Genomic DNA, 26,380 nt, shown 5'->3' with positions numbered 1-26,380 from the left:
TTTCTTCCCCCCCCCCCCCCCTCCTCCTCCTCCTCCTCCTCCTCCTCCTCCTCCTCCTCCTCATCATCATCATCATCATAACCGTAGTCGTCGTCATCATTATCATCCTTGATGATCTTGTTCACCCTTGCCCTCATCATCGAGATTCTCCTCATCCTCCCTCTCCCCCGTCTGACCTTCAACCAGATGCTGCTCACATCCTGCTCGACAAGGGGCTCAAGGACTCTGTGGTCCTCGCCAGCCATGCTCGATGGGGACAAGCTGCTGGCGATGCAGCCCGGCGGTCCTGCGAGTCTGTGCTGAACCTTCACTATGCTGCGGTCACTGCAGGAGAGTTTCTGACCAGGGGAGCAGTACAAGTGGTGGGCAGCCTCGGCAGGCTGATGGTGCTGGACGCTGCTACCAAGGCCGTGCTAACCGAGGACCTGAAGAGCGGGGATGTTAGGATCGAGGGGGCGCTGCTTCTCAACGAACTCAAGGGCTTCGGAGGCTCCTCCTCCGTCTGGAACTGCTACGTGTGTGTGGCTCGGCAGCAGACGATCGCCCTGTACACGCCCATCGTCGAGCAGGGAGTGGAGAAGCTGGCAGATGCTGGGATCAAGCTGAGCTGCCTGGAGGAGGGAGGCCACAAGATCGTGGTTGAGATCGAGAGGGGGAGCGGAGCTGCACGAGGAGGAGAGGTCGAGGTGGGTGACGTCATCATCGGGGTGGACGGCATGTCCGTGCAGCACATGACGGTGGCGGACGTGGAAGCGCTCATGATCGGAGCAGCTGGCAGCTTCGTCCGACTTCAGATCTGCAAGGGGAAGCAGATGCAGGTGCTGGCTGACCGCGTGGACGAGCTGGAGGAGCAGCAGCTGGACGAAGACGTCATGAGCAAGAAGGAGGAGGAGGTGGACAAGCCAGCGGTGAAGGAGGTGAAGGTGGAGCGGCTGCATGGGAGGATGGCGGACGGGTTCGAGCAGGCAGTGCTGGAGGAGGCAGGGGACAGCAGCTCAACCGCACCAGTGGAGGGAGGACCTTCGATGAGCATCAACGCGTCGGAGACGTCGGCAGCGCAGGGGCGCAAGAAGGAAGATCTCAACAAGATGTCCTTCATGATCTGCAACACGAGGAGCGGGCCCGCGAAGCTGCAGAGAGCGATCTTGATCCAAGATGTCAGCAAAGTCAGCCTGCTGGAGCCGCAGGAGGTGAACACCGAATGGCCCCCCCTCCCCTTCCGTCCCCCTCCCCTTCCGAGCTCCTGAACATTCGTTGCTCTCCTCCTTACATCCCCGCCTCCTTTGCTTGTTGCCCCCTTCCTCTTCCTCTTCCTATTTCTTTCTCACCTCCTCCTCTGACTTCTCCCTCCTGCAGTATGGCAGAGAGCACTGCTTCAAGCTCCAGATTCACTCCATGAAGGGAGTCTTCGCCTTTCAGGCTGCCGACGCTTCTCTTGCTCAGGCCTGGGTCCAGCAGATCCTGAGCATGAAGGAGGAGTACGACGAGCTGCAGAAGAAGGCCTACTTCGGTAAGGAGCCAGCTCAAGCGCAGCAGCCCTCTAGCTGAACCCGATGACTCCGAGGGCGATGTGCGTGGGAGGTCGACGGGTTGCGTTCTCACCTCAGTCCGAAAGAAGTTTGTTGTCATTACTCAAGCACCACTATCCTATCTTCTCCCTCCTCCCCTTCCTCCTCCTGCTCCCTTGCACGCGCTGTCCTCCTCCGAGACTTTTGCGTACCTGGTACCCCGTCCTCCCTCCTTCCCTCGGAACCCCCTGCAGCCTCCACTGCTCCCCCGTCCTGCGCTGCTGCATCTTCCTCGGTCTCCATGACTTCTGCGTGAGCGGCGCGTGAGGAAAGATGCGCTGCGGCGGGAGAGGAGGGGATGAACTCGAGTAAGACGAGCTCGAACATGGCGTACGCTCCGAGCTCCTCGATGTCGATCCCTGCCAGCGGAAGCAGAATGAGGAGGAGGGGAGATGGGAGCACTGAGGCTGACCTGGAGGGAGCGGGAAGAAGTTGGTCCAGAGCAGCAGAGCAAGGTCCTGGGGAGGAGGAAGATGAGCAAAGAGCACAGATGAAAGTATTCTTCACCTCTAGATTGCGGCAACGATAAATGCTCGCAGGATACTGGGAGGTGCCGATCGTCCGGGTGTGAGTGTCGAGAACGCTGTAGAGGTCCAGGGAAGGAGCGACAAGCATCAAGACAGTCTCTGGCGGCTTCGTCATGCACAGAAACTTTATCCCGTGATTCCTGCTCCCCCCCGAGCCAGGAGGACGCGCTTCCGAGGACGAGGCTTCCTGGATCAGATGCATGATGGAAGAAGGATCACTCAGCGATCCCCAGAACGTCTCCTTGATCCTCAGCGCTCCCTTGTCGCTCCAAGCATGCCCGCACAACTCGATCGCTTCCTCCACGCTCATGTGCTCCATCCCCAAGTCCCGCAGCAGGGCGCTGGAGGGCAAGTCAGTGAGGCCCGTGAAGCTCTTGAGGGACTACCTGACGTCCCGGTCCTCGAAGAGAGACATCCCTTCGTCCACCACCCTCATCACATCTTCACCCGAGACCTCCGTCCTCGCAATATCGGAGCCCAGCCCAAGGACTTCGTGGAGAGCTATGGTTGCGTAGCAGCAGAGGAACGAACATGCTGACCGTCCGTTGGGGAAGGAGAATTGACTACGTTTCTCAGCATGCTGCTCGCAGGAGGCTGGCATGAGAGAAAGTCACTGCAACAAGGACTGTAACATTCTTGTCTTACCGAAGAGGTGCCCTATCTCGAGTGTCCTCCATTCCTCCTCCTTGATCGAGACTGCCAGGCAGGATCTCATTCGAGCATGAAATGTTGAGAGGAGAGGACAAGCATCTGTCACGACGAACTACATCTCATCGACACTGACCTTCTCCGGACCATACAGGCCTCCCGCTTCTCATTGTGATTTCAATGTGAAATGTCCCTGTCAGAGCATGGAGGTCAGACATGCTTCATACGTGTCTGTTACAAACCAGGAGTGAGATAAAGTTGCCAAAATCCATCGCAGGACGCCCAATCGACAGTCTCTTGGCACATGTTGGCTACGTGAACCTAGGATAGCCGATGGTAAGGTTCGTACGTACAACACAACCAACTTACCTCCGTTACTGCATCCCTTCCCCCACACCTTGATGTATCAGGGTCATGCCGCAGCGGAGAGCAAGTATCGCCCTTACCATATCATCTTCACTCCGCAATCATTCGCAAGCTCTTGCGCGGAATCGTCTTCAGGATTTTCTCGGCGACGTGAGTTCCTGCATGAGTGTGAGAACGTAGGGTGGGAGGGAAAGAAAGGCAAAGAATGAGAGCATGGAACAGGTCGGGGAGAGACCATGTAAGACAAGGGAGGGAGGAGGAGAAGGGGGGAGGGAGAAGTGTGGAAACAAGAGGGAGAATGTTGAGGATGCGAACAATGGACTCAGGGAGGGGAAGAGAGCGAGGAAGTAGGAGGAGCTGCAGGGCAACGAAGAAGCACAGCCTGTGGGAGGTACCTGAGCATGTTGGAGGGGAGGATGTGCCTCAGGTTGTTCCTGATCTTCTCCTCCTTCTTCTGCATTCTCGCTACCCTCCACGTCTCCTCTTACCTCCTGGCCTGATCTTTCGATCTGTTTCCTACCTCCGGCGGATCTGGCGGGCCGGGCCCGACCGCCGCACTGCGGCAGTGCCGCACTGAGTGCGGGAATGATCGGACCGTGCAGTAGTCACGGTACCTTCATGACGGAATACGAGGCTCATAACCGACGGAATACAAGTTTGTTAGACTTGTACTAGTCCAAAGTCACGCAGATATCACATCGACCTTAGTTGTAACAAGACAGTTTTTGCTCAAGACCGAGTTTAATGCACACAAAACCAGAATTGAGGAGCACATGAGAGATAGACTGTATGCTAGGATGTGAAACCCAAGCATCCAGACATGAGAGGACCTTAGCAAGACGGCTAGGAAAGACCCCCTCTTCGTCCCATACGCTACATTGGCCGCCTGCCACGTAAGTCGTCTTGGTTTACAGGAGAGTTTTGTTAACTCGGCGCTATCTGACTGGCACGGCTGGCATACGTTCCATCACTTCACCGCCGGATCCGATCATATCGGCCCTGGGCCCGGGGGCGCTGGCAGCCTGAGCGCCCGGCGCACTGCCTGAGCGCGGCCGCCTGGCGGGGCCAAGCGTCCCTCGGGCCCTGGCCTCAGAGTCAAGTTCACGCCCGGTGGCGACTCAGACGATACTACCGTACCGTACTACGGTACTACTCAGTGGCATTACTGAGCCTGTGAGGCCTGGACTCAAACAATCATGGCAGGACTCGCCGCGAACACTGCTGAGAGGCGGCTCAGCGGCTCAGCGCCACATGGCCGTACGGCGAGACTGAGAAGACTCAAGGCAAATGTACTACGGCACCGTACTACCGTACTTCACTTTACTCAAAGTACTAGTAGTGATCCGGCCGGCCGGGCCCAACGGTGGCACGGTGACCGGTGTACTGAGTTATATGCAGGAGTATCCGGGAGTATCCGGGACAACGGATCCTCCCAGTGTTGAAAATCGTGCAACGATGCAGAGGGAAGGGAAGGGAGGGGAAGGGTGGGGAAGGGTGGGGAAGGGAAGGGAGATAGGGGAAGGTAGGCAAGCAACTGTGACAAGGTATGTAGTATGTGGAGGTCGTAAATGAAGCCAGGAATCTCATGGCCGAAAGACAAGGAAAGGAGGTGGAATGAGGGGTGATGTTTGAAAAATGAGTCGAGAAAACACTAGCCCACGATGCTGTGAGATGAATATGAAGCTGAATCTTTACCAACCAGGATTGGTGTGATGAAGATTTGAAGCTGAAGCCTGACTCGCTGGGCATCTACGTCCTCAGTCAACATGCCGAGCATGATCCTTATCATGGCCATGGGCTTCCTGCTCGTTGCGATCCTTCACGTCTACACTTCCAGGTCAAAGCAAGGGAAGGAGCTCGTGCAGCAGGAAGGAAGCAGTTCTTCCAAGGAGTCTCGTGCCTCTGCTGCTCACCATGATGCAAGTCCATCCCAACGTGCAGATGGTGGAGATGGGTCGGTCCCTACCTCGGCCCGAACGCCCTTCTCCACCAGGAAGCCGGGTCCGACTACTTCGAGAAGGACTCACACGCCACTCGGCAGCGCCTTGCAGAAGGATCGGCAAGAGCTCGACGAAGCTCGAGACGAAACAGGCTTCCTCCAGCAGCTCGTCTCGCAGCTCTTCTTGCTGCTTGCAGCTGACGGTAACAAGGAGAGTTACGGGTTCAGCGTCACAGCTTCCAAGAACCCTCAGAGTAAGGATCTGCCGAAGATCGCTCTCAATCGCTATGCAGCGCCCTCTAGCAGCGGGACAGACACCTTCTACCTCGAGTCCGTGAACGGGAGAAACGTGAACCGGCTCGCATGACTTTCCTGATGCAGCCCTGACTTTGTTGCAGATGGCAGGGATGACGGCCCAGGAAGTGAAGGACGCAGTCTCGACTAGTCGCTTCAAAGTCAAGCTCGGGCTGAGAAATCTTGAGAGGCCGGACAAGAAGGGCCCAGGGCTCAAGTGCGTCGAGAACGTCATCTACTCTTCCAGAGTCCAGCAGCTAAAGGTGTTTTTGTCGTTTCTCGCTACTCCTCTGAACGGTCTTGGTAGAGTTTGAGTCAACGGGTTATCACTTTCTTGAAGACAGAAAAAGTGAGTTCGGCCTCTGTCTTGCCTTCGCTTCAGGTACCTGCCTTTCTGCACTCCTTGATCTCCGAGATGAAGGAATAGAGCAAGAAAGTGTCGAGATCGTTTGATACGAGGATCTGCAGAAAGGGATATCGGCTGTGCTGGACATGATTGATGACTCTGACAACTTTGAGTGCCCATGCGGGTATTCCCTGACACATTTCTTTTGCTTACTTCTATTTCCTCTCCTCCACTTCCTCCTCCTCGTCTCTTTCTCATTTTTCTGTTCTTCTTGTGTTTCACCTGACCCGTCCACGTAGGAATTCTGCCGAGACTCTGGAAGATAGTGTCGCGTCGGTCATCGGGAAAGTGTTCTCGCTGGTGTTGCAGCCCTCGAACAAGCTGTCGATCAGCAGAGATCTCTCAAACTCCTTCGAGGTCTGACGGCAGCATGGGAGGAAGCCGAGTTGACCTTGCTTTGATGCAGAAGGAGAACAACTTTTCGGATGACACCATGGTTTTGCGCGAGCAGATAGTCAACATGCAGAAGCAGGTAAGTGGACATCTTGAATCATGAGCACGTGGAAGTGAAAGTATGTTTGTCCAGCATGCTCTTGTCAAGTGTCAGCTGCAGGAGGAGAACAAACGAGTTCATCAACTGCAGAATCAGGTAAGGTTTCTCATCTTTCTGCTCAACATTCCACGTGCAAGATGTTTTGACTCGGCCGCAGCTGCAGTCAGAGAAGAACGCGTGCGAGCACTGGTGTAGTCGGGTGAAGGAGTTGGAGGGGTTGTTGCTGGAGAAGGAACAGCGTCTGGCAAGTGGAGCTCATCGCAGCAACGACTATGAGACAGAGATGGCAAGTTTAAGGGAAATCTTGAGCGAAAGGCAGCAGAAACTCTATACAAAGCTCATGGCGTTCGAGGCGGACCTCGTGGAGAAGACGAAGCAGGAGGAGGCTTTTCCTGAGCGAGTGGAAGAAGTGATCAAGATGGTAGACACTGGACATCTGGATAGTCAAGCCCACAAGAGCTCGTTGTCGGAGCTGACAGAGGCGAATATCCTGCTCGAGGATCTGATCTACAGCTGCTTCGATAGTATCAGTCGGAATGAGAGGAGCAAGAGAGATGAGGTCGAACAATCTTCGCAATCAGTGATTAGCGACGTTCAAGCAAGATACAACATCCTCATGAAGCACATCAACGAAGAAAGCATCTCGAGCGCCATGGATGGACAGAGACCGAGTGAGAAAAGCTCAACCCTTGTTGTGCTTGTCAATTTTTGAATGCTTGTGACGCACAGGCCTCAAGACGACGTTTGATCAAGTGCTCATCGTCGCTAGGCATGGAGAAAGATTGGACACTGTCGACGAATCCTGGACAGGAGAAAGACCTTACGATCCGCCATTGACGAGGTCAGGCGGGATCTGATCAACTTCAGCGCCTTTCTGACATGATTGCCTCTCTAAAGCAAGGGCAAAGAAGATGCATACAAGACAGGCGCAGAAATGGCCGTGAACTTGCCCGAGATTCATGTGATTGCTGTGTCTCCGTTCCTGCGCTGTGTTGAGGTGAAAAATTCTTGACCTTCTGCCAACGTTTCAATGGGCCTGGTGCTGACCTTGAATAAAAGACTGCGATTAGCATGCTTCAAGGCCTGGAGAGCTCGGATAGATACAAGAATGCAAACCTTGAGATATTCGTTGACTACGGCCTGTCAGAATGGCTGTCAACGAGAAACATGAAGGATACGAAGCCGGAGGCAATCAAGATAAAGGTGATGGGCAAGGATGATCGGCGAAGTCATTCCAATGACTGTGCCCTCAGGAATTTAAAAATTTGGACTCGCAGTATTCAGTGCGAATACGTGACGTCGACCAGGATTCTGATGCTGATGCGAGAATGTTTCCAACATACCCTGAAACCCAAGAACAATCCTGCATGCGGTACCAGACGACATTCGAGCGGCTTCTCCATCGCTTCCACGGCAAGAATGTGCTGGCAGTCACTCATGGTACCACCATTGATATTTAAGTTTTGATGTTTCTCTGATCTGGTATCAGGCGACGCTGTTGCTCAGTTCACATCTTCTGCATTGATGATTTCGAAAGAAGATGTTTATTCGGTATGCTAATGCTGGCCCGTTCACTGCTCTAATATCGTTGAATCTCCAGGTTCCTTTTTGCAGCTATGTTTCTTCTGCATTTACAACTGGAGGATGGAACCTGATATATCAACATCCGGAAATTCTCTTCATGAGTGAGCTTGAATGAAGGTGCTGGCTGTGGCCATGATTTTCATAGTAAACAAATTCAATCTTGGTCCTTAGCACGAATCATTCTGATTCGCTTGATCCCTCTGAAATCGTTCAGCATCCTATATCTTCAAGAAAGCTCTGGATATTTCCTGCGTCCACATCGAATTTGCTGAAAAGGTTTACAATGAAAACAGCACGTTGTCGAAAGTTGTCTTCTTTGAATCTTTCTATTGGTTCGTTGTTTGAAAGCTTCGATGCAATCACTTTTGCTCGTTGAACTATAAGCTCTGGAATTCCTGCTTGAATTGCGCAATGATACCCATTACTATCCATGCTCAATCCCTGGATTGGAAACCAAATTTCAAACGTTTCAAATCAAGCAGGTGACAACAACCTGGACCAATTTATATAAGAAAACGAGTTTGGGAATCTGTGTAAGATCCTGATTGTCTCCATTCATGACTTCTTCACGCATGCACTGAGTATTCATATGTGAAGGAGAAGAAAGCTCAGTACTTGAATTACCTCCATCGTACAGTAGGATATTTGTGAGCATGACGAAAGGACTCCCTTATCCCCAAACATTTCATTGAAGTGTGTGGTGACTATCTGCCCATGAAAGTCACAACATTGTAAATCTGGCATGCAATCTTTGAATTGTTTTCATTTGTTACCGTTCGCGGGCAAAGTTCTTTGCGACTATCAAGCTGCTTTATAGTTGCAGCCAAAATTGCGACTCCATCTGTTGCATTCGTACCCTTACCAAACTCATCTATAAGGAGGAGCGACCGAGTTGTACTGCATCTGATCATGACAGCAATCTTTCAAAGTGATGTCAAGCAGCGTTTGCAGCACCATGCAAAACTTTGTTCATACCTGTGACAAGTCTATTGCAAATGTAGACCTTGCCACAGCACAGGTCTCTCGGGTTTGTATTCGTGAGAATATCCTATCAATGAGGCCAATCTACCGCACAAGACGAGTCAATGCCGTATGTGTTGAAAGTCATTTGCAGATCAGGACTGAAAATTGTTCAAAGACTTGCCTGACATGATTTAGCTGGAACCCAACAGCCAATATGTGCCATAAAAGATATCAATGCGACCTGCTTTAAATATATACTTTTTCCGCTGTAGTTTGGCCCACTTATCATTTGTATGCGTGATCCCAATTGATTCTCATGAATTATAGAGTTGTTTGGAATGAAAACATCCGTGCAAAGTTCACACAAAGGATGCCTGCCATCTTCTATGTAGATCACTGGTTCTTGTACAATGCGTGGTTCGCAGTAATTCCTCTCGACAGCAATCATTGCAAATCCAAGTATGCAGTCAAGCGCTGCCGCAACTTTACATGTATCAACAAGCTCATCATCAAATTCCAGTAATTTTTCTCGGACCTGTATATGTCAACTTTCAGCTGAGTGACAAAAGGGCAAATTCAGGGAATACTCGATTAATTATGGCGAACTCTCTGTCACAAATTTTCCCCCAAATATCACCAACATTTTCATCAAGCTCTCGCATTCTTTGAGATTTCCAGTAGACGTATTCTTCAGTCTGAAAATGCATTTCCATCCCCGGAATTGTAACATTTGCAATGTTTGGAGATGCAACCTGAGAGCACATTGAGGGGGTTTCATGATCCAGAATAGGGGAAAAATCTACCAAGTAGCCTAGTTGAGGAAAGAAAACGACAGATATTTTCAACCCTTCCATTGAATCAGGAAGATCGTCAACCTGCAAATGATTAATTCACAGTACTTCATAAATGATTTGTGTTTCAAACCTCCTGCTGCGCAATGTCTTCAAGGAATTGTCCAAGTGAGTCGTAGTTGCGCTTGTCCTGATCGAGCTCCTCGTCCACTCCGCTTGCAACTGAGATTCGCTTTCGAGCTCTACTGTCTTCGAAATCAATCACCTGGTGCTATGAATCATGCTGTTGAAGAAAACGTAGAATCGTGAATGCGCACTTCTGAAATCAAGGCATGAATGTTCGGAAGTGCTGTGCAGAATTGAGCTTGGATCTGCATTTTCATAGCACTTATCAGGATCGATGTCTTCGACGAACGACCACAATGTTAACGCACTTGATCCATGATAGGAGATGTCATCTGCTTTGATGATTTCAAAGCGTTTCTGCAAATCTCGTGAATTGTTGACAGGCTTTTGAGGGAAGTGGTCAAATTTATCCAATCACTCAAGCTGGCGGAAGAATTCCTCATTCGGATCAATATTCTGACATTCAAATAATCATATCTATCTTAGCAAATTGAAGTTTTCTCACCTTGGAACATCCTTCACAAATCTGAGCTGGTCTTGTAAAGCCATCAGCAGCTCTTGATTTTCCTGGCCAGTAAAAAATCGGAGCGAACTTTGCCTTCCTGTGATCTCCTGTTGCTTCAAAATCGGCCTCAGAATCCATGTTCGAAGTAATTTTCTTCCTAGTATTGATCTAGTATTATCCATCAGGTTCAATAGTGATAAACCTTCCTTGGCCCTGCCGTTTATCATGATTGAAGGATGGATGTCGTTGCAAAGAATTTGCAGCGAATGCATGGTCTCTTTGTCAACGTGTAGATAATCTTTGAGCTGCATCATTTTTGCAGAGTAGACAGGGGCTAGCCAAGTTGAACACAATTCATCCACCGCTTTGTGGTTATGCAAGTGAATCAGCAGCGCACCAGCACATGACACAGCTTGCACTGCATCGAGATCGACAACAGTACGCAAGCACGACTCCCTATCATTATCGGAGACACAGTACTTGTAGACATCAAGAGATAGGGCAATAAGTCTTGATTTTCCGTATTCATATTTGAAATCCCTGTCATGATGAGTTCATTGGTTCCTTACCAACTTTTCCTTAAGACGTACCTTTGCGGAGCGATCTTTATGTTGCATGACCATCCTGAACAAGATGATTTTACCACATCCTCCAATCCGGACGATAACTTGGAACAAATCACAACAGACGATGGTCTCCATTGCTCAAGCATGATTATGGTCGACTCAAATTCTTCTGTCTCCAACGTTTGCAATAAGCTGAGTTCCCCACGAGCTTCGTCAAACACTGCTGCTCCAAGGACGGAAGAAACGAAGAACAAGCACATGTGAATTTGATCCACATCTTCGGATTCTCTTTCATGTTCGGTTTTTCCTCCTTCATCCATGCTTTCTCCTTGGTCTTGCTCAGCCCATTGCTGGCCATCGCCTTCCGTATCGCACATGCTGAATTTGCGAAGCCACAAACTTGAATTGGCGGGACGATCCAAAAAAAATATCCTAAACTCATCGCCCTCATACAACTTCGTAGTTATCCGGGCCCGCCCCAGGGACTGAAAGGACCACCCCTGCCTGGCAGAAATCTCTTGCTCTAGACAATTGGGGTGGTGTCAGAAACACCCCCACCCCCTTTTCTAGTAACAATTTCTCTCGGGGAGGTGGGTAGTACGTGTCTCTACCCCCTTTTACAGGGATTTACTCAGGGTAGAGTGAGTACCCTACCCTGTAATCCGTGATCCCATGGCACCCGAGATGGGGTGGGGCCCCCGCTTTATACGCCTAAACGAACAATGCTCAGAAGACACTAACTTGCTCGCTCCTTGCTCCCTTGCTCCCTTGCTCCCTCCCCCCCTCCCCCCCTCCCCCTCCTCCCTCCTCCATATCAGACATTCTTTCAGTCTTTCCTTTTGTGCATCTCTTGTCTCTTTACCTTTCCTGCGCATGACTCGGGTTGTTCCTATAAACTTCGTGTAGGCTCCTGCGACACCAGTTTTGTTCTCCCACAAATGACATTACTTGATTGACACCAAACTTCACATGTTCCTGTTTTTGTTTGTTGATTGCTTCTCCCTCCAACCTTTCATCGAGAGAAACCTGATGGATGCAGTACTTTGTCCTTGCCCTGTTTTCTGGATCCCTGCCCGAGCTGCATGTATTTTTGATTGAACCAATTTCATGCAGGGAAAAGATGGTAGATCGCTATGGAGGAGGGCAGCGATGGACCTCAGTCGCTCGGGGGGGATGGATCATTCTAGCTGCGGTCACTTTGTTGTCGCAGAATGCTTACTCTTGGTCTTTCCCTGCAAGTTTGAGGTCTGCACCGTTTGCCAGGGGTTCCGACATGAGGACGAGTCTCACACTGCGAACCAACATGGCTAAGCACAGAGGACCACTCAAGATGTGTGAACGCTCTCAGCTTCAAGAGATTGCTGAAGCTCCCACACACAAAGGGGCATCTTCGGAAACGGGGCCAAAGAGGAAATTTTGGGACCCGACGTATGCTGGGGAGGAGAAGTTTCGGGTGGTCTTGATAGCAGGGTTCGAGACTTTCAACAGGCAGCTGTACCGCATGGCCGCGGAGAAGGCGGTGGCGCGATGCCCTGGACTTGAGATCTGGGTTTTCACAGACCAGGACCTTCAGTCACAGCAGCCGCTCGTTGAACAAGCGGTCGATGAAGCGAATGTTGTGTTTGCGAGCCTGATCTTCGACTTCGAGCAAGTGAACTGGTTGAGAGAAAGGATCCTCCGCGTGCCCGTGAGGTTCGTCTTCGAGAGCTCGCTCGAGCTCATGTCATCGACGAAAGTCGGCTCGTTCAGCATGGCCTCCCAGCCGGGCAAGAAACAGGGGATGCCTCCTGCGGTGAAGTCGCTGCTGTCAAAGTTCAGCAGCACCAGGGAGGAGGACAGGCTGGACGGCTACACCAAGTTCTTGAAGTCCGGGCCGGCTCTGCTCAAGTTCATTCCCGGAGAGAAGGCCAAAGATCTGAGGAGGTGGCTGCAGACTTATTCGTACTGGAACGCTGGAGGGGTTGACAATGTTGCCAACATGTTTTGCTCCCTCGCATCTGAGTTTGGAGGGCTGTCCCCAGCGCAGCAGGAGGGGGAGGGGGAGGTGGAGAAGGACCTCTGGTCGAAGTTCCTCCTGTTCATCCAGTCGCTCTTCAGATTCCAGGGCGAGGAGGAAAGAAGTCAGCCGGGCAGCCCGGCTGCCGAGGTCATTGAAGCTCCGCAGAGGGGGCTGGTGCATCCTGCAAGACCGGGGTATTACTTCAAGACGCCCAGGGAGTATCTTGACTGGTACCGGGCTAAGTTCCCTGGCAGGGAGTCCTGGCCAGTAGCAGGAATCCTGCTGTATCGGAAGCATGTTATTTCGGCTCTTCCCTACATCGATGAGCTTGTTACTCACATGGAGACTAAGGAAATCCTCCCCCTCCCCTTGTTCATCACCGGGGTGGACGGGCACATAGCAGTTCGGGACTTCTTGACCTCCCCGCACGAGCAAGAGCAGCTCCGGGCCGGCACGATCCCGGTGAACCCAACCCTGTCCCCCGATGCGGTTAATGTCGATGCTGTTATTTCCACCATCGGCTTCCCGCTCGTCGGCGGGCCGGCAGGGTCGATGGAGGGGGCGAGGCAGGCGGAGATAGCAAAGGAAATCCTTCAAGCCAAGAACGTCCCCTACTTCGTCGCGGCGCCCCTGCTGATACAGGACGTCAAGTCGTGGTTCGGCCAGGGCATCGGAGGGCTGCAGTCAGTAGTGCTGTACAGCCTGCCGGAGCTCGATGGGGCGATAGACACGATCCCGCTAGGCGGGCTGTGCTGTGGGGACAAGGAGTTCTGTAACTCGTACCGCGACCTTCGAGGCTGCAAGCGGGAGAGCGGTGAGATCCGTCTGGTGGAGGAGAGACTGGACAGGCTGTCGACGAGGATCAAGAGATGGGTAAGTTTGCGGTCGACCCCCAAGTCAGAGCGACGCGTAGCAGTAGTGCTCTATGGTTACCCTCCAGGGATCGGGGCTACTGGGACGGCGGCCCTGCTCAACGTGCCGACCTCCCTGCACAAGCTGCTGTCCAAGATGAAGGAGGAGGGCTACGATGTCGGCGAGCTCCCCGAGGATCCAGAGGAACTTCTGCAGATGGTGAAGGTGGCGGACGACGAGTCGGACTCCGGACGAGGATACGCCAACGCCCAGTACGCCCAGCGAGGAGGAGCGACCGTCTCCACTGACCAGCTGGAGACCTGGTTGGGGTCCTCCGATACTCAGCGAGTCTCGAAGAACTGGGGAGGGTCGCTGGACCGGTCAGGGATCAGGACGGTAGGAAGCGGAGAGAGGGCGCAGATGCTGCTGGGGGGGGTCCTCTTCGGCAAGGTGTGGGTAGCCGTCCAGCCTCCTCTCGGCCTGCCCGGGGACCCGATGCGCCTGCTCTTCGAGCGGGATATGACCCCCCATCCCCAGTACTCCGCATTCTACAAGTTCCTGGAGAGGAAGGAGGAGGACAACGGGTTCGGGGCCAACGTTGTGGTTCACTTCGGAATGCACGGGACAGAGGAGTGGCTGCCCGGCACGTCGCTGGGGAACACGGGCGAGTGCTGGCCGGACATTCTGACAGGCTCCCTTCCCAACGTGTACGTGTACGCTGCCAACAATCCCTCCGAGTCGCTGCTGGCTAAGAGGAGGGGGTACGGCACCCTCATCTCGCACAACGTGCCCCCCTACAGCCGCGCTGGGCTCTACAAGGAGCTGCAGACCCTCCGGGGGCTCATCGCTGACTACTTCGAGGGCCTCTCAAGGGAGAGCCGGGGGGCAGGTGGGGAGCAGCTGGAGGACGCAAGCCTGATGCAGCAGTTTGCGGGGTCTTCGGCCCCGACCGTTGACCCCTCCAAGATTGACAAGGTGGAGGGGAGCCCAACGGTGGAGGGGTCGATGCTGCAGACGATGTTCGCAGCAGGGCTCGAGAGCGACTGCCCCCTGCCAGAGGGAGCGATGAAGGTGCTGGAGGAGGCAGGAGGGATCGACGGGGGGGAGGAGGCGGTGGAGCGGTGCGCTGCGTACATGGTGAGGGAGAACATGATGATGGAGTACTGCGAGAGGCTGAAGGCGTACCTTGCTGAGCTCGAGCAGAGGCTCTTCTCGTCAGGTCTGCATGTGCTGGGCGACCCTCCCGTGGAGCAGGCGATGGAAGCGTACTTGCGAGCGTACTTCGAGGACGGATCGTGGGAGGTCACGTCCAAGGAGAGGAGTATGACGGCGGCAGATGAAGTCCCTCGCAGCGAGGAGGAGAAGGAGGAGGACGGTCTCGCTGCTGAAGCTCCCTTCACCTTCCCTGAAGAAGCACTGCAGCTCATCCTCAAGGGAGGCAGCGAGGCCGAAGTGCTCATGAGCAGAGGAGAAGGAGTTCCAAGCCAGGGGACAGCAGCATGGGATCGCTTCCAGGAGGCCGTGCGTCAGGGCTGCTCCATCAGAGACCTCCTCCTTCGCAACACGGAGGAGCTCGAAGGTGTGCTCAAGGCTCTCAACGGAGAGTTCGTTCCCCCTGCTCCAGGAGGTGACCTGCTCCGCGACGGCTCGGGCGTCCTGCCCACAGGTCGGAACATCCATGCGCTCGATCCCTACCGCATCCCCTCGAAGGTTGCCATGGCAAGGGGGAAGGCGGCGGCGGAGCTTTCAATCTCCTTGCACAGGAAGGACAACAACGATGAGTTCCCTGAGACCATTGCGGTGAACCTGTGGGGTCTAGAGGCGATCAAGACTAGGGGAGAGTCAGTCGGGATCGTGCTGGGGCTGGTGGGGGCTGAGCCCGTCGTCGAGGCCACAGGACGAGTCGTGCGGTTCGACCTGATACCCCTGGAGAAGCTCGGGAGGCCTCGGGTGGATGTGCTGACGTCACTGTCGGGGATCTTCAGGTAGGGGAAGAGAGAGGTGCAAGAGGGGAGGAGGAGAAACGGAGCAGAGGAGGAGAGAGGGAGGAGGGAGGAGGGAGGAGAGAGGAGAGAGGAGGGAGGAGAGAGGAGAGAGGAGGGAGGGAGGAGGAGGGAGGAAGGGGAAGGGGGAAGGGAGGAGAAGAGTGTGGGAAAAGAAGGGAGGAGGAAGGAGGAGAGGACGGGAGGAGAGGGAAGGAGGAGGGAGAACAGACTTAACTTGTTCGCAGGGACTCTTTCTCGAATGTTGTTGAGCTCCTCGACGACCTCTTCGAGCGAGCGGCGAAAGCTGACGAACCCGCCGACATGAACTTCATCCGCAAGCACGCGCTCGAGCTCCAGGTCCTGCTCCTGCTCCCCTCTCCCTCCTCCTGCTACCTGCCATGCCTCTTCCTCTCCCCCCGCTGCCTCCTCGTCCTACCCTCAAGTACCCTCACTATCCTCCCTCTCCCTCTTCCCCTCCTCCACGTCCCCCCTCTGTTCACTCCCTCCTCTTGCAGCTCGTCCTGACTGGAGCGCAAACTTACAGGCAGCTGGGGAGACGGTGGAGGCGAGCACAGCAAGAATCTTCTCGAACCCACCCGGAGAGTTCGGGTCCCTAGTCAACGAGCGAGTGACGGACGGGAACTGGGAGGACGAGGCTGACCTGGGCGAGACCTGGGCCAAGAGGAACGCGTTCTCGTTTGGGAGGAGTGGGAGAGGAGTCGAGCGCCGCTCAACCTTGAACAAGTTGATGTCAACCACGGGCCAGGTCAGCCTCCTCCTTTTTTCCTCCTCCCTTCCTCCCTGCCTCCCTCTGCTCGTTCCTCCTTCATCTCTTCTCCCCTGTCCCACTCCACTCCCCATCCCTCCCCATCCCTCCTCGTCCCTTCCTCCTTTCTCCTTCTCCCCTCCTCGCTCCCCTCGTTCCATTGTCCCAACTCCATCTTATCGTTCTCGCTTGTGACGTTGGACTGCAGGTCGTTCAGTGCGTCGACTCGGTCGAGTATGGCTTGACCGACATCCAAGAGTACTACGCCAATACAGGAGCGATGGTACGCCTTTTCCTCCCCTCCTCCCCTCCTCCCCTCCTCCCCTCCTCCCCTTCCTCCCCTTCCTCCCCTCCTCCCCTTCCTCCCCTCCTCCCCTTCCTCCCCTCCTCCCCTCCTCCCCTCCCCTTCTTCCTCCTCTTCTCCTCCCCATAATCTTTGAACCACTCCGTTTGCTCCACCTTCACTCTCCCACCTACGTCTCCCTTCGCTCTCTCCTCCTCCTGCCAACCCCCCCGCTCCTCCTTCCCTCTCCCTCACGGCTAGCGAGCAGGTCCGAGCCATGGACGACCTGCAAGGAGGAAAGGGGAAGGTGCAGGCATCGGTAGTCGAGAGCTACTCCAAGGTCCCCCGTCCGAAGAGGATCAACGAGGTTCTCAGGCTCGAGTACCGCTCAAAACTTCTCAACCCCAAGTGGGCGAACTCTATGGTGAGGCTCCCATGTTTCCTCCTCCTCCACTCCTCCGCTCCCCTCCTCCTACCTCGTCGATCCTGCTGTTCACCTCACTACCCCAAACATCCTCGTCATCCCTTCATCCCGACCTCTATCTCGCCCCTCCCGACCTCCAGTTCTTTCTCCCCCCTTCTCCGTCCTCCTCCTCCTCCTCCTCCTCCTTTCACTCTCCTCCAGGTCGATCAGGGTTCTGGAGGAGCGTTCGAGGTATCGCAGAGGATGACTGCCATGATTGGCTGGGGAGCGACTACCAAGTTCAAGGAGCCGTGGGTCTTCGACCAGTCCGCTGCCACCTACGCCCTCGACCCTGTCATGGCGCAGAAGCTGCGGGACAGCAACCCTGAGGCCTTCAAGAACATCGTCGGTCGCTTGCTTGAAGCCAACAACAGGTGCTGCCCACTAACCAACTTCTCTCCCCGTCCCTCCCTCCCTCGGCCTTCGCCTTCCCCCTTCCCCTCGTTTTTGCCCTTGCCCCCGTCCGCTCTCTGCTGTCGTATCGCGTGCCGCTTGCCTCCTTATCCGTTTTCTTCTTCCTCTCCTGCTCCTTTCTCCCTCCCTTCTCCCCCCTCCCTCTCCCTCTCTCCCTCCTTCCCTCCCTCCTCCTCCCTTCTTCCCCCTCCCCTCTTCTTGATCTCATCCTTCCTTGCCAGGGGTATGTGGGAGGCGAAGCCCGACGTGCTGCAGCAGCTGCAGGAGATCTACGAGGACATCGACGACGCCATCGAGCTCGGCACGGCTGCCCAGCGCCTGTCCGACATCACCATGCAGCAGAAGGAGAAGAGATGAGCGCAGCTGTATGTGTAGATCCTTGTTTTTATAGTTCCATCCTTATGCTATCATGACTGAGGTATCCTGGGTCACGGTCGATGCCCGAGGCCGCCTGACTCGGTGAGAAGCCTCATGAGCCTTCAATGCCGGGAGACTCTCAGCAGAAGCCTCCCACACGGCCCGTCTACACGCCCGGGCCCGGCCAGCCCGGCCGCCCTCCGATCAGCCTGGCAGTGATCTCCCGCTGTCCAATGACGATTGATAGATTTGAGGCGGGCTTGCAGTTCTTGGTGCCGCCATGCCGGGACGGTGAAGGTGGTAGTGATGAGAGGAGAGAAGAAGAGCGACTGGACGCTGAGGCAGGGGTAGAGGAAGAGAGAAGAAGAGGAGGTGAAAGATGGGGAGAGAGTAGATATAATACAAGGATCATCCCTTATACTGGACCTTTAGTTGCAATGTTTGCGACATTCACGTATTGAATCATCCTGTAGCCATGGCGTTCTTTGATCAGCCGGAAATCTGAATCCTATGTTGATTGATGATGACGGAAGATATCTTCGTCATGAACAAGACTGAACTCCTCTGATTTTGCAGGACCACCTCCAGCCGCGGAAGGAAAGAGAAGACAGAGGAAAGGAGGGGAGAGGAGAACAGGGCAGAGAAGAGGAGAGGAAAACGACGAGGCTACCAGCAACATGTCGGAGGAGCTCAAGGGCAACGAGCAGTTCAGCCTGCATGGAGAGATCAACAAGGGGATCAGGACAAAGGCCATCTTCGACGCTGTGGACAAAATAAGGCAATCACAGCTGATGGTGTTCGAGCAGCACATGAAGATGGAGATCCAACCAGGGCCAGACGTAGACTTTGGGTTCATGGATGGATCAGTTGACGTCACTGCCGTTGAAAAGATGAAGTCGCTGAGCGAGTGGTTCCATGAGAAGGAGACTAAGATCAGCGAGCTTGCCAAGCACGTGGATCGTATAGGGAGCGAGGTTTCCAATCTCAACTCAGTGTTCTCAGCGGAGATATCGAAGGAGTCCCACAGTACAGACGCACAGTAGACGGAAGAAGACAACATGTAGCAGTAGCACATTTTTCCATGATTATGATTATGATTATGATGGTGGTGGTGATGATGATGATGGGGATAGAAATAATGGACACCCTGATGTGAAAGCTCAAGCTTTTGTTTCTTGTTTACAGTGCAGCTCTCCTGTCACCAGCTTTTCCATAGTACACGACCGTTCGCTTCGTCACGACCTGGCCGAACTGATTCTTCGCCATCAGAACTTGTTCGAGCTCAAAGCATCCAAGCGTGGCAAGCATGGACTCCACCGGCGCTTTCTGAAGGGGGGCAGTGGTGAGGACGGGCGAGTGAAGGGCAATTCACGATCGCTCACCTCGAAGGCAATGTTGTAGATGCTCTTGAAGAGGGGATACTGATCTACGATCCCTTCCCTCTGAAGAATCTGCATCACCTCCTTTATAGTCAAAGTCCCCTGCAGCTTCTGGCCGTTGAGAAGCTCGCGCTCCAACTCCTCGAACGACTTGTGGCTGGCAGTCAGCAGCCAGAACAGTAGCGCCTCCCGCCCGACTTACCTTCCTTCCTCCAGCCTTAACGAACGCCTCAGCACACCTCCTGTTCCTGCCTCCGTAGCACGTCACGATGAGATCGGCGACCCCGCACGACTCAAAGAAGGTTGCATCCTTCACGCTGGGGTAGCGAGACTGGATGAACTTCTTCATCTCCATGAGGCCGATGCGGATGATCGCGGCCTTGCTATTGTCACCTAGTCCCATCCCATCCGTGAAGCCAGCACCCAGCGCTACAATCTTGCATAGAGGACGCGATCAGCATGGCATCACAACACAAGCACAACCACTCACATTCTTCAAGGCACCGCAGATCTCAACTCCCGGGACGTCGTTGATGATGGTGACATGGAACAGAGGATCGTTGAAGATCGTGTGCAGCAGCTTGCCGTTCTCTTCCACATTGTACCCAATGGTGGTCTCGCAGAAGGCTCCTCCTGCCACCTCCTTTGCGAGGTTTGCTCCCATGAGCACGCTTACATCCATTCCATTCAGCCCCTCCTTGATCATGTCCGAGATCAGCACCATCCCCTTCGAGTCAAAGTGCACTCCCTTGATCAAGGATACGGCGATGCAATCTTGCGCATGGTTTCCCTTGATCTTCTTGCAGAGCCCACCAAGGAACTGGTGCGGGAGGACGAAGATAAGGACGTTGGCCCCCCGCGTCGCGCTCACTACGTCGGGGTCGGCTATGACGTTGGTGGGAAGCTTCACTCCAGGCATGTACTTGACGTTTTCATGTTCCTCGTTGATGATGTCCGTGAGCTTCCTCCCCTTCACCATCTCCTCGAAGACCCACATGCGGACCTCGTCCTCTAGGTGGGGGTGGTGGGTGCAGTTGTTACCCACGATCTTTGCGATCGCGCAACCCCAGTTCCCTGATCCTACGATGGCCACACGCTTCTTCATTGCTCCTCAGGACACGTTGCCTCTGGCTGAAAAACATGCGTTATTTCACAGAACTTTGAACTCTTGTCCTTGCAGCCCCTGATCTATTAAAACGTCCTGAAGGATTTGTCATGATGCCTCGGTTCTTGATGTATGGTGTATCTTTCGAACATGGTTCTCTACAGTCTATCTCAATCACTGTATACAGTCTATCTCAATCACTGTTATCCTCCCTTGTCTGTGACGAAATCTCTCATTGTGATCGATGGAACAATACAGTAACACTTGCTGATATGAATCAATCTCATCTCGATCTCACTATCGCTGACTCCATGATAAGTATCTGTGAAACCTGATCTGCTGCAGCTAATTGCAGTCATATGCTGTTTCCTCTCGTCTCTGATGCTGATCTTCTCTTCTTGCACTCCCGCATCTCGTCTCCTACATGATCCCCGGCTTGCATTAGGGGCACGAGATGCAGGCTTGCACCGGTGCTACCGATAGGGGTCATTCAGAAATTCACAATCTTCAACATAATCAGGTTTTTGGATTAAATAGACAACTAATATTTCAAATATCAAGGTAAAATGTTCAAATTTTACAATTGAATGTCACCCCACCCTGGTTTTGAAGGCACTTTCCAAGGGGTCGCTAAACTCAATCTCTCTACACCCCGTCATTTGTGGAGTGATCACGGGGTGGGGTGCAATTGATCGGGGGTTAGGGGTCACTGGGGTCATTTACACCTTGTAAGTAGGGGTACAACTGAGGAAATTTGTACCCTCTTAGCAGGGGTGGTAGGGTTACTGGTGGTACCCACCACCGTTATTGGCCCGGCGGCCGCATCGTAGAACTTTGAAACTTTGACATGCAGTTAAAACTTTTGAAAGTTTTATCACGCAAGTTGAAAACTTTTGATACATCGGACTACTCTCACAGTTGACAAGCCTCGCAGCGTGAAAATATTGACAAGACCTGAAACTGAACCTCATAAATTCAAATTTGAATGGGAGTCTCAAAGTCCCAAATTGAATGCGATGAAGCTTGACCGGTAAAGGACTGACCGGGATGGGAGAGGGAGGACCAGGAGCAGAGGGGAAGAGAAGAAAGACAAGAGAAAGAGAAGAAGCTTGTTTGAAAGATAATGATCATAATCTGAGCGGAGACATGTTACCTGAGGTACTTGAAGATCACGCTGAAACCGCAGCGGGTCATGTAAGGCAGAAACCGTTTAGGGGTATACACGGACAATCGGACCTGACTGAACTTGAGGTGCAGATAACCCTGCACCCATGAATCGTAGACCCTTGGCCTCAGACAACGCCAAGGACTTCTCTTGGGCAGGGGGAAGCTGCGTGTCTGAAAGTGCCCTGCTTCTCCCTTCGGAGGTGATAACACACGGTGATTCTTCACGTTTGATAATCATGGGCGCAACGATGAAGGTGAAGAGGAAACAAGCTATGAAAGCACATCCAGATGTCCAGAAAGTCGAAGCGGCTCAACTTCACGCCTTGCACGCGGTAGCTTCCTGCGCGAACATTCACCATGTCTGACATGACGCGGAAGGAACTGGAGGTGTACCGGTCGCAGGCTGATGTACTGCAGTATCAGCAGCGGAATGCAGAAGTTCTTGCAGGAGGTGAAGTCCCTGCTTGCATGCCTCTCCAGTGAGGTGATATGCTCGGCAGACATCTCAAAGGAGGCGAACCTTGCCCTGCAAGAGCTAGGTCGTGAGATCCTGCACTTGTCGTCGACATTGGACCAAGTTGTCGGTGAGGACCGGGGAGTATCTGAAGTAAGATGATTCAAAGTGCGCGGAAGAGAGCATGACATGTGCTGTAAGATCGGCAAAGATGAGATGCATTACCTTCGGGAGGAGATCAGACAACTGAAGGAACGGCGTTTGTGGGTTGCTGCAGTTGCTGGGAGTGAGAAGCTTTTGGCAGGTTGAGAATGATGACATGGCGCAAGAGATCAACAGGCTGGAAGATCTTAACTTCCTCGCCGAGACGTCTCTGCTGAAGGTGTTGGCGTGCAGGGAACCTGCGGAAGCACATTGAGACTTTGTCCAGTACACGAGTGAACTTGAGGATTCGAGGAGAATGCTGGATGAGGCGGTATCGAGGGTGGTTGAGCTCGAAGACGCCCTTAAGAAATTTGAGGTAGAGCATCATCGTTGCATTCATCGCAATCTTCCCCCCGATTTGTGGTTCCTCTGAAGAATAGGAACAGGACAGCAAAATGTACCATGAGACCAAGACGATACAAGCTCAAGAAAGTGAATGAGCCTTCACCATCTCTTTCAGTGTTTTACTGTGTTGTGATGTAACCCAGGCAATGTCGTCATGGAAGAAAACAACAAGATGTAGCTGTCTACAGGTTTTGAACCGCGCAAGCTGAGGTTTGACGCAGGGGGAACATGGATTCTCCGTCAAGGAATAGCGTTGAGGTGTGATCGGATTCATGTTTTGCATGTCTGTTGTCATGCAAAGACAATTTGCAGATGGATGGAGAAGACGACAAGAAGAAAATCATCCGCCTGGTTGCAAGTATACAAAATCTGCAGGAAGTTCAGGCGGTAAGAGTGGAGTTGGGGGGAGCAGGATGGGAAGAGTTGTGAAGTTTCATACAGAGAGTGGAGTTAGACTGTGTCGATCTTTGCGATCAAATGAATGAGATCAACGAAATCTTGAAGGTCGTTGACCTTGAAGCTCTTCCTCTACCCTTCCGACTTACCTCCATTTCTTGTTCAGATGTTCGAGACATGGAAGCTTGAGAACATGTTGATGTTTCGCTATGATCTCATATCGTCGTTCTGAGATGTTTGTACACAGGTCTGTGGGCATGTCGTGCATGCCGGATCATGATGAAAATGTTGGTTGCACATGCTCAACTGGGGTAGACGTGAACTGTCTGCTGCAGGGATGCTGCTGCAAAGAATGCAGAGACAAGTCAAGGGAGTTCCTTGGCCAAGTATGTTTTCCTCTGCCTCCCTCTTCTCCTTGCTGACATCTCATCAAGATGGAAAAGTTGCAGAAGAGCAATCTGTCATGCCAAGTGAGCAAACTCCCTTGCCCTCAGCGCTCTCCTCAGCGCAACCTGATCGCTGCCAACCTGATCGCTGCCAACGCGCAGGAGCACATCGTCTCTCTCAACAAGGAGTTGACGGAAGTGGTAAGGCCTCGAGAAACCCATAGGTTGTCGGGAGTTGTGAGGGAGAGAGCAGGAGAAGGAGCGCGATCAGCTCATATCGCAGCTTGAGCTCTGCCAGGAGGAGATAGCTGCTGAGATCGACAAACACCTGGCGGACCTGCAAGAAGCAGCGGTAGAACATTCACATCCCCATGCGGTGCTTAAGTCCCCTGACGCTGTTGCAGGAGAGGCTGGCGCAGAGCCAGAGGAGGGAGAGGTTCTTCTGCGAGCAGATCGACGGGCTGAACAGCGAGATGGGAATGATGCTCGAGGAGGTGAAGGCGATCCGAGAGGATGCCAAGGCGAACAGCATGTTGACTCAGGTGGAGGAGGAACATGGGGGAGCATGCTTCTAGTTGACCCGGCTACAGGCACCTCCGGAGGATGGGAGCAGGGAGCGTTTCCTTCAGGAGCTAGAGCAAATGACAAGCGTGTTCGAGGGAGAGCTGGAGGAGTTACATTTGAAGCTGGTGAAAAGCAAGGAAAGCTGGAGCAAGGAGCACATCGCTCAGGTGAATGCTCGAGTGGCAAGAGCTTGTTTCTTCCAATGACTGTCGGTCCTTGCTTTCTCCGCAGATCGGCAGACTGTCTTTCTTTGAAACCGTGGAATCGAAACTGTCCCTGGTGTTGAATGTGAGTGCAAAATCATCATTTTTTCCTCCTCCCCCTTCGCATCTGCTCATCGTTTCCTTATCAGAGGTTCTCAAGCAACAAGTCTCCTCTCCAATCATCATCGAAACAGCTTGTAAAACATCCGGGGTTTTGTCTTCTTCATGACATTTTTGGTCCAGATGTCGTCGGGCCAAGGTACCACAAACTTGTCGGGCCCATCATTACCATCTCATCTCCCGCAACAAGATTCGGAAGATCTGAAGATGATGATGGAGGATCTAAAAGCAGCGCTGGAGGAGATGAGGTCGCGCGACATACAGGATGTGAGAAAACGCTTGCTCCTCCTCCTGCTCCTGCTCCTCCTGCTCCTCCTCCCGCTGCTATTCCTCCTTTCCTCCTCCTCCTCCCGCTGCTATTCCTCCTCTCTAGCTCCTGCTCCTCCTCTCTCCTCCTTCTCTTTCTCCTGCTCCTGCTCCTGCTTCTGCTTCTGCTCCTGCTCCTGCTCCTGCTCCTCTTTTGTTTCTTCTCCTCGGCATCCTCGGCACCTTTATCCTCGTCCTCCTTCATGCGTTCACCTTGTTGTAGGATGACAACTCTGTCTATGTCGCCCACGTCAAGAAGATCCGCCAGCAGGCAAGAGAAACAAGAGCGAAGTTTGAACAGGGGAAGTGAAAGGATGGTGATAGATCGATGACTTGGTTGTTGCGTATGAGAGCGGAGTCTTCAACCGCAAGGTAAGCGTCATCGTATCTCCAGACTCTTGGTAATCGTCAAACTTCAGTTGAGTATCAACAACACGTCTGCTTCTGAAGGTCTTTTAAACGTGACTCGACGTTGAATGCTGATAAGATTCTGCCGCCTTACTCGGTCAGATTTTCTGTACAACGTGAGTGTGATGGAGCAACTCCTGTACTTCCTGTTGACCTGACTTGATCCGTTCAGAGCACCAGCGTCGATGGGGATGAGCTGCGTTGGCAGGAGCATGTCAACAGAGTTGCAGAGGAGGAGCTGAGAGCAGAGCTGCTGAAAGTGAGCACGACAAAAACTTCTTTCCCCTTCCTTCAACTCCTCATTGTTGTTGTAATACGATCGAGCTGCTGGCTTCATTCTTTTCAAAGGTCCTCGGGCCGTCTGAACTTGCTGATCACAGGTTGGGCTCGTTACCGCAAGGCTGAAGACTCAGCAGGCAGTGAAAGAAAACCTGCACAACTATCAGGTGACAGAGATAAAGACGTTGATGACTTTCCTTCTTGCTCGTCATGCTGATTTCAACATGTTGTTCTTCAGATGTCGGAGATGTCCAGCCAGATCTCCAAGCTGCAACAAGACAATCAGATGCTGCAAGAGACGATCCTCAACAAGGAAGACGCTCTGCGTGGAAAAGTCTGCAGCCATTGCGAGGTTTGGACATCACGACTGATTGTGAAGGTTTTCAGGACGACATCATCGAGATGCTGAAAGAGAACAAACGATCTCTTCTGCTTGACCTTCACGCTCTTGAGGTAAGCATCATCATCAGCCTCCTCCTCGTCTTCATCGTCTCGTCATGATTATCATTCTCGCTTTGCTTACACGATTTCTACTTCAGCGCTTGACGAAGCAATCGGAAGAAGAAGTCTCAATGTTGAGAAGACATGTTGCTGTTTCGATGTCAACGAGAGAAAACCAACGTGATGGTTTTCACTGTCTTTCTCGTTACCTTGACTAGCTGTTTCAGAGTCTGAAGGAAATCTTGATGAATCCAGCATTCTGTTGTCAACGAGCATGAGGGAAGGAAATGAGGAAAGAGAAAGTTCTTGTCTCCTTTTCCAACGATATTCATCCCCCCCTCTGCTCCCCTCTTACCTCTCTCCTGAATCTCTTCTCCATTATCTCTCTTCTCCCACCAATCTCCTCTTCTCTGACTCTGCTGCTCTTCCTCTCTCTCATTCTCTTCTTCCTCTTCCCCTCTCTCACTCTCCTCCTCCCCTCCTTTTCTTGTCAAACTCCTCTTGTCCTGTTTCTTCACTGTCGATCTCACATCAGCACATCAGAAGTCAGAACAACAAAAGTCTCAATCGTTTGCGTCAAAGGAGAACATGTCTTCTAACAGACACGTCGAGCCCTTTCACGGTCTTCACCTACAAGTACCCTCCTTATCTTCTTCAATCAGCAGCGCTCCCGTCGACAGACCCCCGCAAAGGTTGACCCCTCCCTCGCTACCTCCCTCCCTCCTCTC

The 26,380-nt window shown here is 52.9% G+C and overlaps 8 protein-coding genes across 8 annotated transcripts in view; 5 read left to right on the top strand and 3 right to left on the bottom strand.

The window, feature by feature from the left end:
- The window catches only part of GUITHDRAFT_165189 (hypothetical protein), a gene marked incomplete at its 5' end in the record, with an annotated part of 4,636 nt that extends 2,988 nt beyond the window's left edge, over window positions 1–1,648 (top strand). The window contains 2 exons of the mRNA XM_005825482.1: window positions 187–1,190; window positions 1,357–1,648. Of these exons, the coding sequence (XP_005825539.1) occupies window positions 187–1,190; window positions 1,357–1,548 (1,196 nt within the window). The 3' untranslated portion in view covers window positions 1,549–1,648. The remainder of the gene's footprint in view (window positions 1–186; window positions 1,191–1,356) is intronic.
- GUITHDRAFT_115333 (hypothetical protein) lies at window positions 1,629–3,569 on the bottom strand (the record flags this gene model as incomplete). The annotated part of the gene is made up of 10 exons (XM_005825481.1): window positions 1,629–1,927; window positions 1,981–2,026; window positions 2,076–2,436; window positions 2,482–2,689; window positions 2,741–2,791; window positions 2,880–2,936; window positions 2,986–3,064; window positions 3,113–3,140; window positions 3,190–3,267; window positions 3,505–3,569. The coding sequence occupies 10 exons, from the start codon at window positions 3,567–3,569 to the stop codon at window positions 1,629–1,631; spliced, it is 1,272 nt and encodes a 423-aa protein (XP_005825538.1).
- Window positions 3,570–4,875: 1,306 nt separating this feature from the next.
- On the top strand, window positions 4,876–7,098 carry GUITHDRAFT_144156 (hypothetical protein; the record flags this gene model as incomplete). Its single annotated transcript, XM_005825480.1, has 9 exons — window positions 4,876–5,397; window positions 5,447–5,605; window positions 5,650–5,691; window positions 5,811–5,872; window positions 5,988–6,105; window positions 6,155–6,220; window positions 6,296–6,337; window positions 6,399–6,912; window positions 6,971–7,098. 9 exons carry the CDS (start codon window positions 4,876–4,878, stop codon window positions 7,096–7,098), a joined length of 1,653 nt encoding a protein of 550 aa, XP_005825537.1.
- A 937-nt stretch (window positions 7,099–8,035) lies between these two features.
- Msh5 (Msh5 meiosis-specific ZMM crossover interference complex protein, muts) lies at window positions 8,036–10,482 on the bottom strand (the record flags this gene model as incomplete). Its single annotated transcript, XM_005825479.1, has 10 exons — window positions 8,036–8,266; window positions 8,319–8,402; window positions 8,441–8,533; window positions 8,599–8,745; window positions 8,801–8,890; window positions 8,991–9,323; window positions 9,376–9,663; window positions 9,713–9,844; window positions 10,014–10,161; window positions 10,211–10,482. The coding sequence occupies 10 exons, from the start codon at window positions 10,480–10,482 to the stop codon at window positions 8,036–8,038; spliced, it is 1,818 nt and encodes a 605-aa protein (XP_005825536.1).
- A 1,624-nt stretch (window positions 10,483–12,106) lies between these two features.
- GUITHDRAFT_77048 (hypothetical protein) lies at window positions 12,107–17,895 on the top strand (the record flags this gene model as incomplete). Its single annotated transcript, XM_005825478.1, has 11 exons — window positions 12,107–12,789; window positions 12,898–13,542; window positions 13,588–14,516; window positions 14,691–14,948; window positions 15,126–15,612; window positions 15,858–15,969; window positions 16,157–16,378; window positions 16,587–16,661; window positions 16,930–17,085; window positions 17,287–17,498; window positions 17,760–17,895. The coding sequence occupies 11 exons, from the start codon at window positions 12,107–12,109 to the stop codon at window positions 17,893–17,895; spliced, it is 3,915 nt and encodes a 1,304-aa protein (XP_005825535.1).
- A 677-nt stretch (window positions 17,896–18,572) lies between these two features.
- GUITHDRAFT_144153 (hypothetical protein) lies at window positions 18,573–18,938 on the top strand (the record flags this gene model as incomplete). Its single annotated transcript, XM_005825477.1, has 1 exon — window positions 18,573–18,938. The coding sequence occupies one exon, from the start codon at window positions 18,573–18,575 to the stop codon at window positions 18,936–18,938; it is 366 nt and encodes a 121-aa protein (XP_005825534.1).
- Window positions 18,939–19,074: 136 nt separating this feature from the next.
- On the bottom strand, window positions 19,075–20,379 carry GUITHDRAFT_115328 (hypothetical protein; the record flags this gene model as incomplete). The annotated part of the gene is made up of 4 exons (XM_005825476.1): window positions 19,075–19,221; window positions 19,278–19,424; window positions 19,477–19,710; window positions 19,765–20,379. 4 exons carry the CDS (start codon window positions 20,377–20,379, stop codon window positions 19,075–19,077), a joined length of 1,143 nt encoding a protein of 380 aa, XP_005825533.1.
- A 1,524-nt stretch (window positions 20,380–21,903) lies between these two features.
- On the top strand, window positions 21,904–25,930 carry GUITHDRAFT_144151 (hypothetical protein; the record flags this gene model as incomplete). Its single annotated transcript, XM_005825475.1, has 24 exons — window positions 21,904–21,997; window positions 22,047–22,153; window positions 22,305–22,382; window positions 22,431–22,520; window positions 22,591–22,636; window positions 22,693–22,723; window positions 22,771–22,807; window positions 22,862–22,936; window positions 22,991–23,053; window positions 23,281–23,331; window positions 23,380–23,415; window positions 23,440–23,532; window positions 23,585–23,683; window positions 23,736–23,873; window positions 23,922–24,062; window positions 24,127–24,183; window positions 24,342–24,485; window positions 24,748–24,774; window positions 24,849–24,896; window positions 25,105–25,191; window positions 25,313–25,378; window positions 25,450–25,563; window positions 25,599–25,664; window positions 25,880–25,930. 24 exons carry the CDS (start codon window positions 21,904–21,906, stop codon window positions 25,928–25,930), a joined length of 1,839 nt encoding a protein of 612 aa, XP_005825532.1.
- Between the last annotated feature and the right edge of the window lie 450 nt (window positions 25,931–26,380).

Source organism: Guillardia theta, assembly GCF_000315625.1.
Source record: "Guillardia theta CCMP2712 unplaced genomic scaffold GUITHscaffold_83, whole genome shotgun sequence".
Lineage (NCBI taxonomy): Eukaryota > Cryptophyceae > Pyrenomonadales > Geminigeraceae > Guillardia > Guillardia theta.
Note: the sequence above shows the minus strand (reverse complement) of the source record. Positions and strands in the feature narration are given on the sequence as shown.